General features: G+C 45.7%; 1 protein-coding gene across 2 annotated transcripts in view; it reads right to left on the minus strand.

Moving 5' to 3' along the window:
* Thada (THADA armadillo repeat containing) overlaps positions 1-19,104 on the minus strand; it is a 295,912-nt gene that overhangs the window by 58,382 nt on the left and 218,426 nt on the right. For both annotated transcript variants that reach the window (XM_052186487.1, XM_052186488.1), the window contains one exon: positions 7,230-7,324. In XM_052186487.1, the coding sequence (XP_052042447.1) occupies positions 7,230-7,324 (95 nt within the window). The remainder of the gene's footprint in view (positions 1-7,229; positions 7,325-19,104) is intronic.

Here is a 19,104-nt window from a genome sequence, read left to right on the forward strand (position 1 = left end):
TGATGACAAACTGACCTACAAATTGATGCTATCCACACCAAATTCCAGTTAGCTTTTCTTTGCCATTCTTTTAATAGACTCATAAAACTGACCTAAACTCATAATGCAGGAAATCCAAATGACAAGAAGGGTCTTGAAAAAGAAGTTGGAGGTCTCACTGGCATTTAAAAAGCTACTATATAGCAGTGGTATCATCAGGACAGTGAGGTCCTGCTAGATAGCCAGGCATACAGAGCAATGGAATAAAATTAAGAAACCCAAAAAGGTCTCAGAATTTGGGAGGCAGAGGCTGTCTAATGTCTGTGAGTTCTAGGACAGTCAGGGCTACACAGAGCCTTGGCTACAAACAAGAACAAGGACAACAGCAGCAGCAGGAATGGGCAGGAGAGATGCCTCAGCAGTTCAGAGCTCTAGCTGCTCTCTCACTAGTCCTGACTCAGTTCCCAGCACCCATGTCAGGCGGTTCACAACTGTCTGTGAGTCTAGCTCCAGGAGACCAACTTCTTCTCTGGTTTCCATAGACACACTATACACACATGGAACACACACACACACACACACACACCAAGAATGTAGAATGAAACTCATAATTTATGGTCAGTTGATTTCTTTTGACAAGGAACAGGTGATTTAGTGAGGAAATGGGTCTTTTAAACATACACATGGACAAAAGATATAATTGTACTGTATCGTATACCAAATTAGAAAATTAACTCAAAGTGGATCACAGGTCTAGAAGATAAAACTATGATGCTTTCAGAAGAAAACATGGGTGAAAACTTTGTGATGTTAGGCAACCGGGTCTTAGGCAAGATATCAAATACACAGCAACAGAGGGTAAAGTAGATGCAGCAACTTTACTCAAACACAAACCTTTGTCCATCAAGACACCATCACGAAAAGTAACAAACAACCTCTCTCAGAATAGGAAAAAAAGATGCAGATACACATAGTTTACAATAAAGAACATTATAACTTTTACAAGTACAAAAAATAATTAATCCAATTTTAAAGTGGGCAAAGGAGGGCTAGAGAGATGGCTGAATGTTTAAGAGCACATGATGCTCTTCCAGAGAACCCAAGTTCTATCCTCAGCACCCACATCAGGCAGCCCCCAACCACCTACAACTGCAGGCATCTGATATTCTCTTTTGGTCTGTGTGGAGAATCATGCACATACAGAAGAAGACATACATAAATGACAATGAATCTTTTAAAAATGAGCAAAACGTCTGAACAGACATTTCTCTAGAGACAAATGACCAATGTACATCAGGAAAGATGTTGTATCACCGGCTAGAGGGAAGTTAAACCTCAGCACAGCCAGTGCCACTGCACACATAGTACAGCCAGTGCCACCGCACACAGCACAGCCAGTGCTACTGCACACACAGCACAGCCAGGGCCACTGCACATAGCACAGCCAGTGCCATGGCACGCAGCAAGGCCAGTGCTACTGCACTCACAGCACAGCCAGGGCCACTGCACACACAGCAAAGTCAGAGCCATTGCACACACAGCAGAGTCAGGGCCACTGCATACACAGCAGAGTCAGAGCCACTGCACACACAGCACAGCCAGGGCTACTACACACACAGCACAGCCAGGGCCACTGCACACACAGCAGAGTCAGGGCCACTGCACACACAGTACAGCCAGGGCCACTGCATACACAGCAGAGTCAGGGCCACTGCACACACAGCAGAGGCAGGGCCACTGCACACACAGCAGAGTCAGGGCCACTGCACACACAGCACAGCCAGGGCTACTGCACACACAGCACAGCCAGGGCCACTGCACACACAGCAGAGTCAGGGCCACTGCACACACAGCACAGCCAGGGCTACTGCACACACACAGCAGAGTCAGGGCCACTGCACACACACAGCAGAGTCAGGGCCACTGCACATACAGCACAGTCAGGGCTACTGCACACACACAGCAGAGTCAGGGCCACTGCACACACAGCAGAGCCAGGGCTACTGCACACACAGCAGAGTCAGGGCTACTGCACACACAGCACAGCCAGGGCCACTGCACACACAGCAGAGCCAGGGCTACTGCACACACGGCACAGCCAGGGCTACTGCACACACAGCACAGCCAGGGCTACTGCACACACAGCACAGCCAGGGCCACTGCACACACGGCACAGCCAGGGCCACTGCACACACAGCAGACAATTGTACTCAGGCAGTAACAAGTACTGCAGAGAAGGTGGGAGAACTAGGGCCCTTAAGTGTTTCTGGAGGAACACCTTGATTCCTCAAGAAGCTGATATCTAGTCCTCTTTCCTCCCATCCCCTACCTTTCCCTCCCCTCTCCTTTACTCCTATGTGCAATTTACTTAGAACTGGGAAAAATGCCCTCAAATATTTACAGCAGTTATTATTTACAAAATACTAAAATGTAGAAGCAAACCAAATGTTCAGCAGTTGATAGTGACTAAAAAAGTGATGCTGACACCGTGAAATATTATTCAGCTATAAACCAAAGTGAGTGCAGCTCTAGGCTCCAACATGGACGAAACCCTAAAGCACTGAGTGAAACAGTGAGGCATGAAAGGCCACAAAGGAATGTTCTCCATTTACGCAGAACATCGGACAGACTTGACAAAGCTATGTGCACTGCAGTTTAACAGACAGGCCAATGAGTTCCTCCTGACTTGTGAGAAGAGCTGGAGAGGGAAGAGGCAGGAGCACGTACAGGGACAGGAACCACAGAGTTCTGAGGTCCTCCTGCACATCTGAGCAGTTCTTTCTCTGGGGTAGGAGTGAAAGTCAGGAGGCTTCAGGACACGGTTCTGTCACCGACAGACACTCGTCCAGGCATCATGCCGTCACTACCCTTATTTTGGATCACTGATATGGTAGGTGGATCCTTTGCAGTGACAGCTGCATGGCTGAGCAAGTCACTTCCTGGGAGTCTCCATCCTCCTGCTGACTAGACAATATGAGACTGCAGTGCTTAGAGTGGCCTCTGAACACGTTAACATGCCACGTACTCATCCAGTACCACCCTGCTTTGCATTTCTGCAGAAGGGAGCTACCTGCTTATGTCAGAGTGCACTGTTGAAAAGCAACAGTTCAGACCAGAGTCCAATGTCTACAGAAAACCAAAACTAATCTATAGGTGGCAAAATTTGAACAATTTCCTTGAAATTTCATAGGTGCAGGCTCAGAAATCACAAGTCCCCAGAAGCCTCTAAAACCAGTTTTCAATCCCCCTTCCTCTCTCACCCCAGCAAAGAGAATCACACCAGCTGTGCCACGTTAGACAGGTCTGCATGCACGCTACTAAAAGCATACAGCTGAGGGACAGTACAAATCATGTTCAGTTTGCTCAGATGGAATTGATTACATCTAACCTAATTAGACTGGATAACCAAAGCAGGTATTTGTAGGTTGCCAATGTTTTTCTTCTCTGTAACTGTTCAGCTATATTCCTAGGAATGAAGTAAAGGAAGTTCATAGGTCATAAAAATCATGGACTGTATTTCTTTACATCATGTATTGTGTTCACATGTTAAGCAATAAAAACATAGCATTGTTGAACATGTCACACAGACTTCACCATTTGACCCATAACTCCTAGGCTGGCTAGAGGGAGGGCTGATATCACCCAGTTTCCAGTCTACAAATCCGAGCTCATTACAGAGTGGCCTGTGTTCTTATCCAGCTATGATCTACAAAGCACACTGCCTGGCAGTTAGAAGTTAGGATTCTGATTCACCCTTGTGAACTAGTTACTTTTAGGGCATCTAGAAGGGAAATAGTAACATTATAAACTAAGATTCCAGCTGAAGGAGTGTTTATTGTACTTGGCAGAGTGATGAGATCTGACCTATAAATTCCAACTAACAAAGAAACCACAGAGCAGTCCCCGCAGCCTGCTGCTGAGAAGGATTGTATGGTGGCCCTCAGTATGTCTATTTTCGAAGGCAAAAAGGGCGGGTCCTGCCCAGAGTGGTAAGTGCTCGCTTTCTAGTAATCACTTGTGTCCCAGCTCTGGTCTAAGATTGTTCCATGCTTTCTTAGGAATGACACTGTAAACACTGTGACTTAGAAGCTGCAGCACAGGGATGTGGCCTCAGCTGGATCCAGGAAGGCTGTTCCAGGGCTCCTGATGGCAGTCTCTCAGACATGCCACCTGTGGGAGATGGCACGCTCTGGTGCTAACATCTTAGGACACTCAGGACTCTAGGTGGCTTTCTCTGCCTTGGTGTGAACAGTGAAGGGCACCAGCAGCACCTCCTCCATCCATGTCCATGAGTGCTGGGGACAGTCCTCGACAGAGCTAGCAGTCAACAAAAGCTGGCCATCATCCTTAAACCTGACAAGTAAGATGAAACTAAAAATGATGTTTTCTAAAACTGAGAGAAGCTCAAGTGTACTGCACACACGCTAGGCTGCCGTGGTCATGGTGACTCCCCATAGAGATGGAAACCAGAAGCCCGCGGGTGAGAACACCACACCAGACACCACGATGTAAGTGACATGGGTTTGGGTGACGGAGCATGCAGGAGGCCAGGTTTAGTCTTGAGCCCAGCAGAAAAGCACGCTTGCTCAAGGTCACCCTTGTCTACATACATACTGAGTCTCAAGAAGAATGGCAACACAACATTCATAAATTGGAACCTTCCCTATTTTAGTAGTAAAAACATTTTTCTTCTTTTTTCTTTTGAGACAAGATCTTACCAATACAGCCCTGGCTGGCCTGGAACTTGCTGTGTAGAGCAGGCTGGCCTTAAACCACAGCGACTCTCCAGTTCCAGCTCCCCGGATACTTGACTACAGCTGTGAGTCATTATCCTTGGCTTAGCACTGCATCTTAATTGTGTGGTTACTGGGATTGAGCTCAGGCCTTCGCACATGCTGGGTATGTAATGTGTCATAGGCTATAACCCAGAACTCCTTAGATTTTGACTAAGAAGTGGAAGAAACTCATTAAATTAGTTTTAATAATAAATTTAAAAATGCAATAATGTCGAAAATATTACCTTTCCAACAAATAGCATAAAATTTTTTGGAAAAATTCTTGTTTTAACATTTAAACTTTCTTTTACTTACTTACTTGTATATGTGTGTGTGGGCATGAGTGTGCCACGGCAAGTTAGGAAGGTCAGAGACAACTTTCAGAGGCTGGGCCTCTACCTCCAGCCCGTGGGCTCTGGGGATCAGTCACGCAGCTTGTCGGGGTTGACAGCAAGTGCCTAACTTCTCTGAGCTATTTACCAGCCCCGCTTTTTTAAGTATTTCAGAGACAGCGGTGTGTTATGCAGCCCAGGCTGGCCTTATCTTTATCTTAGCTTCCCTAATGCTGGAATTCTCTGAATGCTGTACATTTTATATCTATAGACATCTCAATTTAGAGCAGCTACATACATCAAATGCTCAAATGCCACCTGAGCTAGCTTCCGTCTCACTGGGCAGTGCAAGTACAACACACTTCGAGCTATGGCTGTGACACTAGAGAAAGAAGAAGAGGCTGTGTTCCCACCAAGTCTTACTCTATAAAGAATGCTAAGAAGAGTGACGTGTGCAAGAGAGATACTGAGGACAGTGTGTGATGACATTTAACTTGGGAGGATAGAATGATTAAAAAGGCCCCAGATCCATCTTCATGGCGTTCATAAACAAAGGATGAGAAAGCAGCTGGGAAGCAAAGGTACATCACAGGACCCAAGGACTGGCCCTTTTGTACCAGACTAAACACATCTGTGTAGGGTGGTTCCACATGTCCTTGGCCCCTACAAAGCACTTTACAGTGGCTTGAGTTTAGGAACAGGGTTCCATAAGAATAGAACCCACGGACCAACAATCTCAGTCAAACACAACTCTGCCGGTGTCCTGGTGAAGAGGTTAGTGAGCAGCCCCGTCAGACACATCTGCGGGTATGGGATGTGGGGAGAAGATAAGGAAGATAAAAGTCTAGAACAGTTCGTTTGTTAGCATCTGATTTTTGTTCTTTCTATAATTTCTGGACCCCAGTTAACTCAATAGTAAACTAAAGTAGATGCCACACAGAGGTTCTTTACAGCTAAAACGACCTATATTTTATTATACAGATGTGGATAGTCTAAAGAATATAGGTAAGACAATATTCATAACTATGTTCAGATGAAAGGTACAAGTTAGAATGTTAGCTTTTTGGAGACAGGATGTAACCTAGGCTGGCTTAGAACTCAATGAGTAACTGAAGATAGCCTTGAACTCCTGATCTTCCTGTCTCTACGTCTCCAGTGCTGAGATTACAGGTATGGGACACAATGCCTGGCTAAACCAGGATATGTTTCCCATAAAGCAACATGATCTTATGCTACTGTATGCGGAGAGGATTATGTGTTCTGATTACCTCTGCATGGCCACAGGGGCTTTGTGGGCTAATAATACACATTAATCTGGGTGAGTCATTTCAATGCCTTCCCACAAAATACTTTAAATTGGTAACAGATCTCCATATAGACAGAGCTGGACTTTGACAGCCTGGACGATTGACGCTAAATGCAGTGAGCGGAGGCCTGGCCTGCTTGCACTGAGCCTGCCTTCAGATGCATAGCTCCTTACACAGGCCCAACCAATCAGGAGAGGCTTTAGCCAGCTGCAGGCTCATCCTGCATTCCAGTTTGGATGGGTGGAACTCCATTTCAGTCTGTGGCCTGGGCTTGTATTGCACTTCCCGAGGCCTCTTATATGAACATATCAAATTATTTTTATTTGGGGACCCTTCTCTCTTTAATTTACTTTGTGAATCATATAGAACAATTATATGTGCATCTATAACCAGATACACACAAGGCCTACAGACATGTATGAAGTCAGAGCCTGAGGGAGGAACCCTTACATGAACTGGTGAAGAGTGGATTGAGAACAGGGACTCAGATATCCACCAATAAATGAGCCAGTTCAGCTCTCTCTCTAGGATGGAACAAGATGCACCATTACAGGAAATGATGACATTTTCAAAGAAAAGCACAGAATAGCGAAGGCCAAAGTCTTGAGAATACAGAGGGTATCTGAGTTGAGTTCACGTTCTTCTCTGGGTGACATATCTGATAGAACATATTTGATGGTAAAATTCCAAGCAAACAAGGGCAGATTTCCTTGAGACTTCTAGGAAGCCCCAGAGATTCTACTGGTTAGTCTCACACACTTAGCTGTGGGTGAGTGTGCTGCGGCACTGCCCAAAACGCTACCTGCAATATCCCATGGTAGAGTTTCCAGTCATACCTGTCTGCTTGCCTTCCTCAGGCCTGTCCAGGCAGTTAGTCAGCAGGAAGAGGATATCGATATATACAGCTCTGGTCACCAAGCATGGATTTTGCCTAGAAAAGTAAAGAATAGAGAGTAAACTGCCTGGGCCTTGGGAAAGAGAAAAACAGATGTTTTCTACTATACATGTAATCAGGCAGCTATAGTATACTAAAAAATGATAGATTATTGTGGGTAGGAAGAAATCAGCAATCTGTAACAATGAGTCCACGAGCTTGTGACAGAGGCTCAGTCTGTGTCTTAGTCACTGTTCCTTCCATTGCTCTGAGGAGATACCATGACCAAGGCAACTCTTATAAAAGAAGTATTTTTTTTTTTAAGATTTATTTTTATTTTATGTATGTGAGTACACTGTTGCTGTAGCTGTCTTCAGACATACTAGAGGAGGACATGGGATTTCTTTACAGATGGTTGTGAGCCACCATGTGGTTGCTGGGAACTGAACTCAGGACCTCTGAAAAAGCAGTCAGTGCTCCTAACTGCTGAACCATCTCTCCAGCCCATGAAGAAAGAATTTAATCGGAGGCTTGCTCACAGTTTCTGAGGATTAGTCCATAATGGTCATTGAAGGGACCATGGAAGCACTCAGGCATAGTATATGAGACCTTTACATCCTGATCAGTCCCTGTGTGGCCTTTAAAAACCTCAAAGCACACACCTCCAGTGACACACTTTCTCTAACAAGGTCACACCTACTTCAACAAAGCCTTGTCTCCTAATAGTTCTAATCATTTTCAAATGACTAGGTATTCAAATATAAGAGCCTATGGGAGCCATTCTTACTCAAATCACCAGTCAGTGTGAGGACCAAGCAATGTATATCCCACTGACTTGAAAACAGGGAGAAGGCGTTATGAAGATGCAGTATTCTCTTAGCTGGAGAAAATGGGGTGATGGCAGTCACTGGTTATGAAGTCAGTTACCTACCAACTGAAAAGTCATTGAACACCAACAGATCAACATACACTGGAGCTGGGGTCCTCCTAATAGATGAGATGGTTTTCTTTTTTCAATGACTGGCTCATTTAAACCTTGGAACTTTCTTCTTAGAACAGTGCTTGAGGAGCCCTGGCTCTGAGTCCCAGTTCAATCTGAGACTACATAGGCCCAGATGTGGTGTGCAAGGACCTGATAGCTGTGCACTCAGGAGGCACAGTGGGATCATGCGGCTCTGATCCACAGCCTTTGCCACTTGCTATCTATGATCTGAGCAGACTGTTGCTCTGTAACAGCACTGACCTTACTGCCTTCCCTGAGAGTCACTGGGGCATTAAGGTGTAACGGTGAACTGGAAATGGCATCCAAGGCCTGGCAGGTACAGACATCTCAGGAGGATATAACCCTGTCTTCTACTTCTGACTCAGGACTCAGGACGACACAGTGCTGTGGCAGGAGTCTGACCCTGACCTTGTCATCGCTGTGCATGTGCAGTTCCCACAGTCTGCTCCCTGACTCCCGACCTTCAGCCAGCACACTCTTAACATGGAAAAGCACCGTCACCATGTGTGGGGTGTACACCCGTAATCTACCTGTATGTGCAAAAAAGGCGGTTTCCAGGCATCTTTCTCAACTACTTCTATGCTTTCATTTTTGATTCATAAGTACTGCATGTATGTGATATGGGGGTGATCAGAGATAATCTGTCTCTCTCCTTCTACCACCTGGGTTCCAGGTCGTCAGCCTTGGCAGCAATGCCTTTCCCCCTCAGCCAGCTCTACAGTTGCCCTTATTTTCATTCATAAAAATTAAAAAAAAAATTATTGTATACTATGTGTGTGTGTGCTGTGCACACATGCTGAGTACATACGGCGAGGTCAGAGGACAACTCTGTAGAGATTTTATGGGTTTTTTTGTTTGTTTGTTCCCCACCCCCCATCCCCATGGGTTCTTGGAATTAAACACTGGTCACCAGGCTCCTGCAGTAATCTTTACCCCCTGAGCCATCCCTTTGGCTCTCTAACGTGTTTTGGGACTGGGTACTCACTGAACCTGGGCTAGGCCATCTGGCCAGCAAGTCATGGGGATCCTCCTGTCTCTATTTCCACAGCACTGGGACTTGCATGCCCTGCCATGTATGGCTTTTACATGGGTTCTAGGATCTGAGTTCAGATCCTTACACTTGGGAGGCGAGCCCTCTACCAAGTAACCAAGTCCCACCCCAGACCCATGTCTGTCTTTCCCAGTCTTTCCCAGCTTGCCTTTATCCCGTTTCCCTCTACTTTCTCAGTCACAATTCCCTGTTATTCTTCCTTCTACATCACATCAGTGTTTAACATCTGGGGCCATCCTGCCAAAAGACTACCCAGGGAACAAAGTCGGAAAACAGGCAGCTGGCCTTGGCCAGAAAGCTCCCTGAACCCCAGGGCTGAGCAAATGGCCCAGGAGTTGTGTGCTAGGTCTGGGGAGCTGAGACAGAAAGAAGTCTGCCTAGTTACACAGAGACAACAGCGGCCCCGAGATAAGACCCAAGGAATAAAGAGTTGATGGGAGAAACGGCAACAGTCTATAAGAACATCAGTACACTCTGTTGTTTTAGTTTGTCTTGTGTTTTGGGGCAGTACTGAGGATTGAACCTAGGATGTCAAGCATGAGAGGCAAATGCCCCATCACTGAGCTACAGTCCCAGTCCTCATTAAAAAGTGTGAGCAGGGGAAGATGGGAAGAATTCAGATGGACAAGTTGACCAGAGGGCACTATGAGATATGACAACACATGTGGAAGGGAATCTGTTGGATCATAAAGAACCTGGCATGAATGGGAAAGCAAATGCATTGCTTCACATGGGTGACCTTAATGTCCTAAGTTATTGCTGGCTCCCACAAGCTATGTGGCATTGCAGTCACAGTCCCTTGCCTCAGTGTTTTCTGGACAAGCTTGTGGTACACTGGTTTGCTTTTAAAACTCAGTGAACAATAGGTTTTTACAATGAGATTTTTAGTTAATGTCTTCTTCTTCTTCTTCTACTACTACTACTACTACTACTACTACTACTACTACTACTACTACTATTGTTGATAAGGTGTCATATAGCCCAGGCTGGCCTTGAACTTCTTATATCTTTGAACTCCTGATTCACCTGCTTCTACCCCCCAAATACAGAGAATATAGCTAGATGCATGCCACTGTAAAGCCTGCTGATTTTTTTTTAAGTCAAGGTTCAGCTCAGGCTGCCTGGGCTTCCCAAGTGCTGCATGCACAGCTAACACCCTTTCAAACACTCCTAAATGAACAGAACTCCTGCCATATGTCCTAGGCATCCATGGCTGCCAAATGTGCTGGGGTCCTGGGACACTGCAGAGACAGATCGGCTTCTCCGTAACAGAGAGGCTCTGGGCCAGCTTGTTGTAATCAAAATTATGGAGGTTCCTTAACACACTGCCACTTCAGACCCCATGAACAGAGACATGGTCACAACATAGTCCATGCTGGCTCCGAGGATGGCAGAGAGTGATTCTCTGAAGCTGAAGCCTACCGTTCATGGCTCCACCCTCCAGAACAGCCACAGAACAGGCCCTGTAGACTCAGAGAGTTGGGTTTTCTCTGACCTGGCTTCTCAGTCAGGAAAATAATTTTTTTCTTTCTCACTCACTCTGACTTGGACACAGTCTATGTGAGTTCAGGGTGAGCCAGAGGTTTGTTCTTGGTCTGTCAAGCCTCTTTGATGAGGGGAATAAAACCCCAAGGAGCAGCAAACCAGCTGGACAGGAGACAAGCCACACGGTTTGGGGGTGGGGGGGAGCTGGGGATTTTTTTTTTCATCCAAATGAAAAAATCCTGGCATGGGCATAAGTCTAATGAAGATTTATAGTGTTTGAAAAAAGTCAGAACTTGTCGAGTCTGACAGCCGGGCTAAAGGAGCAGAGTAGTAGTTTGGAGGTGCGGGAGGACGAAGCTTACCCAGGACATGGAATGAAAGCTCTTTGCAGAACCGTGTGTTTCTCCCACCAGTCTTTCTAAAACTCACTTGTCTTTTTACAAATACCCACCAGAGAACCTGGTGAGTATGTCTTTGCCTTGGGAAATTTCTGAACTCCATTACACCTTCTGTCCTCTGTCCTGGAAGCTGGGGCCTGGCGACAGAAGGCGGGACATTTCCACAATGGCCCAGTGTTTAGAGGATGGCAGGAGCTCTTGGGAAGCCTGTGATAAATGATTTACCTCTTTTGGCCCTTCCGGAATCCCAGAAGCTGGTGATCTGTTTTAACTGAGGCCTATTCATTCAGAAAACATCTCCTGAGAAGTTACTAGGAGCCAGGAAGAGGGCCAGGGTCTGGAAAGATGAAGATGACGGTCACTGCCCTCAAGGACCTTAGAATCCTGAATAGTGTTTTTCAAACCGCAGTATATATGGACTACTTCATCAGTTATGAAGTAAACTGGCAGATTGTGGCTAGTGAAAGAGACAGGATGGAGACAGGACACAAAGAGGTTGGGAGAGAGAGGGGATAGTAAACTCCAAGGGGATTCTAGTCGTTTCAGTACCTTTGTTACAGGGTTTCCAAAAAGTTTTTGCATAAAATGATTAATCTTGCATATCTTTAAATAAGATATGATTAATGAAATGCAACAATTTTAAGTAAAATAACTGAATATTTTCCCTAACTTCTAAAATCTTTTTCTAGGTAAAGATATACCTTCCATTGTACTGAGTGGAGGTATCAGTAAGTTTATGAGTTTGCTGAAAGCTAACATTCCTGAAAGCAAACCTGCTGAATTTTCAGAAAACTGAATGAGATTCCCTAGGGGGGGTGTGGGGGGGATTTTTGTTTGTTTGTTTTCGAGACAGGGTTTCTCTGTGTAGCCCTGGCTGTCCTACAACTAACTATGTAGACCAGGCCAGTCTTGAACTCACAGAGATCCTCCTGCCTCTGTTTCCCAAGTGCTGGAATTAAAGGTGTATGCCACCAAGCTTAGAGGGTGTGTGTATCTTTGACAGGGTCTTGCTGTATAACTCTGCCTGGCGTGGAACTTACTATATAGACTAGGCTGGCCTTGAGCTTGTTACCGTCCTCCTGGTCTGCCTCCCAGAATCTGCTGCAGGGTTTAAGAGGTGAGTGTACAAATTATTAGCTTTTATTCATAATTTCAAGTCATATTTAGTCAAGTCAGGGTGTGTCTAGTGTATCTGTGTATATATAGATGCACACATATCGATCGGTCACCTGTAAAAGGGTTTTTTTCTTGGGGGGGGCTGTTATGGTATTTCCTGTCTATTTAAAACAAAACAAATACTTGAAATCTGTTAGTTTAGGGGGAGAAACATATAGCCTCTCGTAGGATGGAGGCATGAAAGAGGGACCGGCAGACTACAGTGAAGGCTGTTAGGAGAGGAAATCGAGCTGGTGAGGAGTCTGGGCAGCAGGCTGACACTGACCCCAGCAGAGGAAGTGGTACACCTGAAAACTTGGGTCCCAGCACTGAGAATGCAGAGTTGGGAGATAAAGAGAACGGAAGGGAGTGCTGCGGGAAGGACGAACAAAGGTCAGGGCTTAGAGCTGATCCACTGTAAGGAGCTCCGAAGCCTAAAGGGATGAACTTTCTGTGGACCATCCCTTCAGCTCAAATCACACTGGAAGACTTACACATCCTCAATACTGTGAACTCACAGGGGCTCTCTCAAAGACATAATCCACTTTGTATATGTAACAGCAAACTCTTCCACAAGAATCCATGGCTATGTTCAGAGAGGGCTGGAAACAACAGTTCTGCTTCAAGTTCATGGTGTTGGCATTTAAGTCAGGAAACTTGATCTGGACTTCCCAAGGAACTACTTACTGCCCACGCCCTGGGTGAACCCAAGGCTAAGGGCTACTGAACAGGGGAAGGGAAGGGGAAAAGAGGATAACCTTACAGAGTATATGGTTTTTGTAAGGGAGGATAAAACAAAAAGCAATGAAAACGAATGTCATGAAGGAGGAGGGGCGGGAGCCATGGAAAGACTGGATTGGTGGGAGGAAAAAGGACGAGGTGCCAGACATACATCAGTCACAGCTGACATGTCTGAGGATGGGATCCTGAGTCTCAGCAAGGGCTCATCCTGCTCTGGGTACTTCAAACTGTAGACTAAAGAAGCCAGCAAGTAGGGGCTTCTGGCTGAATGTAAGGAGAAGCAGCCCTGGCCTTCAGCAGGCCCACACAGGGGCTGTGGTCATGGGGCGGGGCAGCAGGAAGAGCTACGAGGGCCATCAGATCAGGGAAGAAGGAAAGCAGAGAGAGCAGGAGCGGGAGCAAGGAGGCCAGGGGATGGCTGAGAAGGTACCATTTATATACAATGTCTGCACACCCTGTTATGACTGGGCTCTTGACCCTTGCCTGCTGTGCTGGGTCCTTTATTTAAAATTCTTCTCTAGGCTTGTCCTCTAGGGAGTCCTTTCCTGATCAGCCACAGAGGAGCTGTTGTGCTGGCCAACATTCTGCTGACAGTCCCTGGGTTTCCCAGCTGTCCCTCTTAGCAATCCCAGCAGCTCAGCACGGTTGTGGAGGCTGTCCACTGAGTTTGTGTTTGCTTACAGCGCTGCTGGGCTAGGATGTAGGAGGTCTTCCTTTGATGCAGACCACATTAAGCCATGTAAATGTAAAAGTGTAAATTAAATAGAGAGAAGCTCCTGCTCCCATTCTGATTTCCATTTTTACCACAGCCTGGGCAACTAATCAGCATATGGCATTCTTGGAGAAACAAATGGAAATTTGTTTAAGCTACATGCCAAATGGTCATGAATTGCAGAATATGTAATTTTAAACAAGCTATTTCCCTCCACAGTACCAGCTAGGATTCAGATCTGTAGGCAAGCCAGCTGGCAGCAAATGTGGGGTTGGCAGGTTACCCGGTCCTGAGATTACCTTGTCCTCATAAGGGCTGATGCTGGTGGGTGAGTGGTTCCTGCAGCTAAGCCTGTACTGCTCTCACAAATACCCCAAATGGAGACACTGCCAAAGTAGACCTCTTTCTTGGGCTCTTAAAATGAAGCCTTTCCCCAGTGCCCTGTTCAGGTATGGACCAGCCTTCAGGGAATTTGAAGAAAAGACCCTAAGTTGGAAGTGTCTGGAAAAGTAATAAAGGTCCAGTAAATATCCCTCCATGGCTCCCCCTGGGGGAACAGCCTTTCTCCAAGGGGAGAGGCTTCAGGAGAGCTGAGGGTCCTGGAGAGGTGTACCATACGGCCCACCACAGTCTGTGGAAGGCACTGGGGCTCCCTCCTCAAGGCAGCTCTGAAAACACAGCCTGCTCTGCTTCCTTTCCACCACACACAAGGGGACCCTGCAATCTCAGCCATGACCTCCCCTATTGGAGCACGAGGGCTCACCTGGTCTGTTCACAGGGTCCTTAGGGAGCTCCTGTACTACCAGAGACTTTTTTGTTTTTCCATCCTTCTATTAAGCATCTTTTTCTTATTAATGTACTACTATTCAAGCTGTGTGCAGAGAATGATGAAAAAGAGACCTTGTGTGGGTTTTGGGATTTGTTCAAAGCCTGGGAAACTGTTTTATGAGAGATGCATGTTTCCCTCCCTCTGTGACTTGTTTAAAAGTAAAGTTTAATATGCTGCCAGAGAAATTGCTGGTTAATAACTTAATAAGCTATGAGCTGGGAATTATGGGAGAGAAGTAGTATCTAAGAAAACCCTCTTTGTAGTTTGGTTGTGGAGACTACCTAGCATTGATTATGCTATAGGATGCTAACAGAGCCTCTTTATTCTTCCAGCTCACTTTCCAGCAGCAGACAAGGATAAATAAGCAAGGAAATGGCAGCTTCTGGACGCTGAATGACAAGTCTGGATATATCATGGGAAGAATTTCTTATAGCATGTCTGACAAACCATGGTCATGTGAAGCTGGCAAGGTATAGGCTTGGACCTCAGTTTCAGCAATAAGAACAAAAGAATAACAGTATACCACATTTTATGAAAAGGTTATCTTAAAAATGTTTTTCTTTAATTTTATCTTTTTACTAAGAAACATAGACATTATTTTTCCATTTTTCAGAATCAACAACACTGTTTATAGAGCTCAAGTGACCTCCCCTAAATCAGGGCAAAGCCAAGAATAGTCAAGGTTTTTCAGACAAACACATTGTATTTATGTTCCAAACACAACTCCTGAAGACAGACAGTCAAGCCTACAGGCATGCTTGTGTGCACCGACACACGCTAGTGCTGGACTGTCCAGCATGCCTGACAATGCTAACATAGCCTAAGCTACTGGACCACAGACCCCTGCCTCATGTGCTTGGCTCTCTCGCACGGCAAAGCTGTTATTACTATGTTTTCTAGCCTTCTCCATTTTTACCCTAATTTTTATTATTTCTTTTTCTGTCTTATCTTTTTTTTGAGATGAGTTCTGGATGGCCTGAAACTTATTCTGTAGACTAGGTTAGCCTCAAACTCAGAGAGATCTCCCTACCTCTGTCTCCCAAGTGCTGGGATTAAAGGTTTGAGACACCACGTATACTTATCCTAACTTTAGAGTTTTCTCTGAAGATAAAAATGGAGCCTCTGGATGGTACAGGCCACACTAGTGGGCTTCAGGGCAGTGTTTCCCCTGATTTTACTATAGTATGTGCTCCCCAGTCCTGAGGCTTCCCGTTAAACTGCCTCAAGAAGTAGGCCCTCCCAGAACACAGGCTGTGGGCTACTGAGGGCTCTTCATGCTCAAAGAGTAAGGAGTCTCTGAGCCTAGACGGGAAGGTGTTTCCAGAGTCTTGCAGGCCACTGTGATCACTGTTGAGGCCTAGGTACCACAGGGAGCTGAGGCAAGGAGAGTGGAGGGCAGAGAGGCAGTGAGAGCCTCTTCCAGACTGCTCCCTCATCCATGCTTAGACCAGCGCCTTCCCTACAAGTCTTTCTGGAAGAGGGCTAAACCCTGGCCATACAGCGCATTTGGGTACCAGGCCTAATCAGCTCAGTTCTGAGGCAAGGAAGGGGCACATTGCCATAAAGTCTGCATCAGCGTTACTGACTCCAGAGGTGCTACCTCTAAAAGATCACTACTGCACGACAGAAGGCGATCAGGAGAAATAACTTACACACCAGCATCTACACTCCGCTTGGCAGAGAAGAGGCAGCAGCCTGCTGGAGAGGGACTTTCAGGAAGAGGTCTAGAACAGCAACCTTTGATGGCAAAGTCTAGAGCTGGGTCCTCTATAGGAGGGCAGCTTCTGCAAGAGGCCTGGGCACAGTGTAGGCTTGCAGATGTTCTACAAGGATCATCAGGCAGCAGAGACAGGGCACAAGGCAAATCCGAGTTTGTTACTTTCACCCCTAACTGGAGCCATCTTCTGGGGACTGCATGTCTGTTACAATGGCTTCCCACTCCCTTGCCAATCATCTCTTCTGCACATTTTTTAGATCACTGTTTTGAAATTCGGAGTCAGGATACTTCTTTAGTCCACTCTGTGCTTCCAATAGGAGGGAAGTCATATGGGAAGTCTCCAGGCTCTGCCAGCTTGAACTGCATTTACCTTCTCTACTATGTTAGCTTCAGCATCTCGAGGTTCCATAAAAGCTTGTTTTTGAGGAAAGAATTTCACCAAATAAGATAATCTTTATATTCTCTATCCAAGTATAAACTCTATGGTTCTATACTCCTCTTAACAAAAACATAGATAAAAGCTACACTCTTTCCATTACTAGTGACCCAGGTGGCAAATTGCTGCTTGAGAACTTCTGAATTTTGAATTTCAAGTGTCTAGGCAGCTGCCTCTCACTAGCGTCTTTTAACACCAGTTCTTTTAAGGGCCATCTCGTATGGTCTCTTACCCAGTCGTGCATAACATCTCTTCTGGTTCTATCAGGCCACTGCTCATGATGTGTGCTCCAGCATCCAGTATCCAGATGCGCCCTCTTGGCAGGTTCTTTCCTACCACTTCTGACATTTCAAACCATACTCCTGTTTTAAAGCTAATCTCAAACATCCAGCTCCCCTAGAAAACCTTTTCGTCTGTACTGTTGTACTTACTACCTTCACTGCTATCTGAGCTCCACTATTGGTTAACTGATTCATGACACTGGACTGCATTATAACTAGACCATGGCAATGGAGGCCCTACCGAGGCTCTAGTCCATATGCTTAGAGTGCTCACCACAATGCCGAGCTCTGTACTAAGGCTCCTTGGTGCATGAGGAGTGGATGTTGTTAATCAACAAAGGCTGGTCTGTATCCATATAACTTCTCTCATTCTGCAATCAGACAACATTAGCCTTATGGAACAATTATATCTCCCCCAGCCTGTAAAGAAGGTCTCTTTCCTCCTGGAACACTTCCTTGACACCTTAACTCACACGCTAGTGTTTATTTCTCCCATCTCAGCTCTAGAGCACATTTCAGCCTTTTTTAAACTCTTATTTGCTTATGGTTAATCTGTTCCTGTTTTGGTCAGACTTGTTTATTTTAAGAGATTTTAAAATTTTCTATATATGGGTATTTACCTGTATGTATGTCTGCATACCATGTGAATACCTGCTGCCTATTACGCCAGAAGAAGGCACCAGATCTCCTGGGACTGGAGTTACAGATAATTGTTAGTTGCCAGGCAGTTGCTGGAAACCAAACCCAAGTACTCTGCAAGAATAGCAAGTGTAAGGTCTTACACCACTGGGCCATCTCTCTAGCATCCCCACATGGCTTCTGAAACAGGGACAATATCTTCCATCTTATATTTATATTTTGGCTTTTGAGATAGGGTTTCCCTATGCAGCCTAGGCTAGCCTTGAACTGGCAGCAATCCTCCTACCCCACCCTTCTGAGTGTTGGAATTATAAGGCCATGCCACTGTGCCCTAAAAGTATCATTCATTTTATATTCTCCAGCATGGTACTGCATTGTTCTCTATTGTCTGTGAATTGGGATTGGTTTTAATTCACTGGAAATGGCTCGAGGAAGATGCTGGTTTATCTAAGAGACAGAACTTGATACACGTTAAAAGGAAAAAATATACTGTACTAGGGTTCTACATAGTGTTATGAAAATGCAAGTCAGACCATGACAATATTGTGCAAACCGTCTAACAGCATCATTTCACCCCCATTCTCCCAAGATCAACTGCACTGAGTAGAGGAAGATATTTATTTCTGTGCCTTCAAACAAGCTGATTACTAACTCCAGGGTGGGGTTGCAGATCTCGGTATTTAAAAAGCATCAACATCAGCAGCTGGGGGCTGAATGCCTGGTACACAGCTGTGTGAAGGGACTGTCTTCCACTGTCTGCTGCAGTGTGAGGCTCTGGTCCCGGGCCTGGGGTTCATGGCTCAGTTACATGTTCTCATCGTGTCTGACTGCTTTGCCCTGACTAGATGGCACAAGCCCCGCTGTCAGCAGGAAAGCCTTCCAACTCCACTTCTTACACAGCTCGCTCCTTGGTGCATTTGCAAAAGTAGTATGTAATGAAGGAGATGTTTTGCACCATTTCATGGGTTGAAATGTAACTTCATACTTCTGTTATCTTTTTTTTTAAGTTGACACTTTGTTTTTTATTGAATATATTCTTCATTTACATTTCAAATGTTATACTCTTCCCCCTTTCTCCCCTCCTCGAAAACCCACAACCTGTCCTTCCACCCCCTGCCTCCAAGAATATGCTCCTCCACCCATGAACCCCCCCTTGATTTTCCCCATGGTTGGGCATCTATTGAGCCTTCACAGGACCAAGGACCTCTCCTCCCACTGACTTCTGTTGTCTTAAAGATACAAAGAGGATCTCTTCTCAAGGTGTCATGGCCTTAAACATTCCTGAGCTATCTGAAAGGGAAGAAGTTTGGGTCTGAAAGTATACCAACTCCATCTCTCCCATCACCCAATTCTTCACCCGGTTGATGGTGCCGTCAAGTAGGCTGGGTTA

This window comes from Apodemus sylvaticus, chromosome 6, assembly GCF_947179515.1.
Source record: "Apodemus sylvaticus chromosome 6, mApoSyl1.1, whole genome shotgun sequence".
Lineage (NCBI taxonomy): Eukaryota > Metazoa > Chordata > Mammalia > Rodentia > Muridae > Apodemus > Apodemus sylvaticus.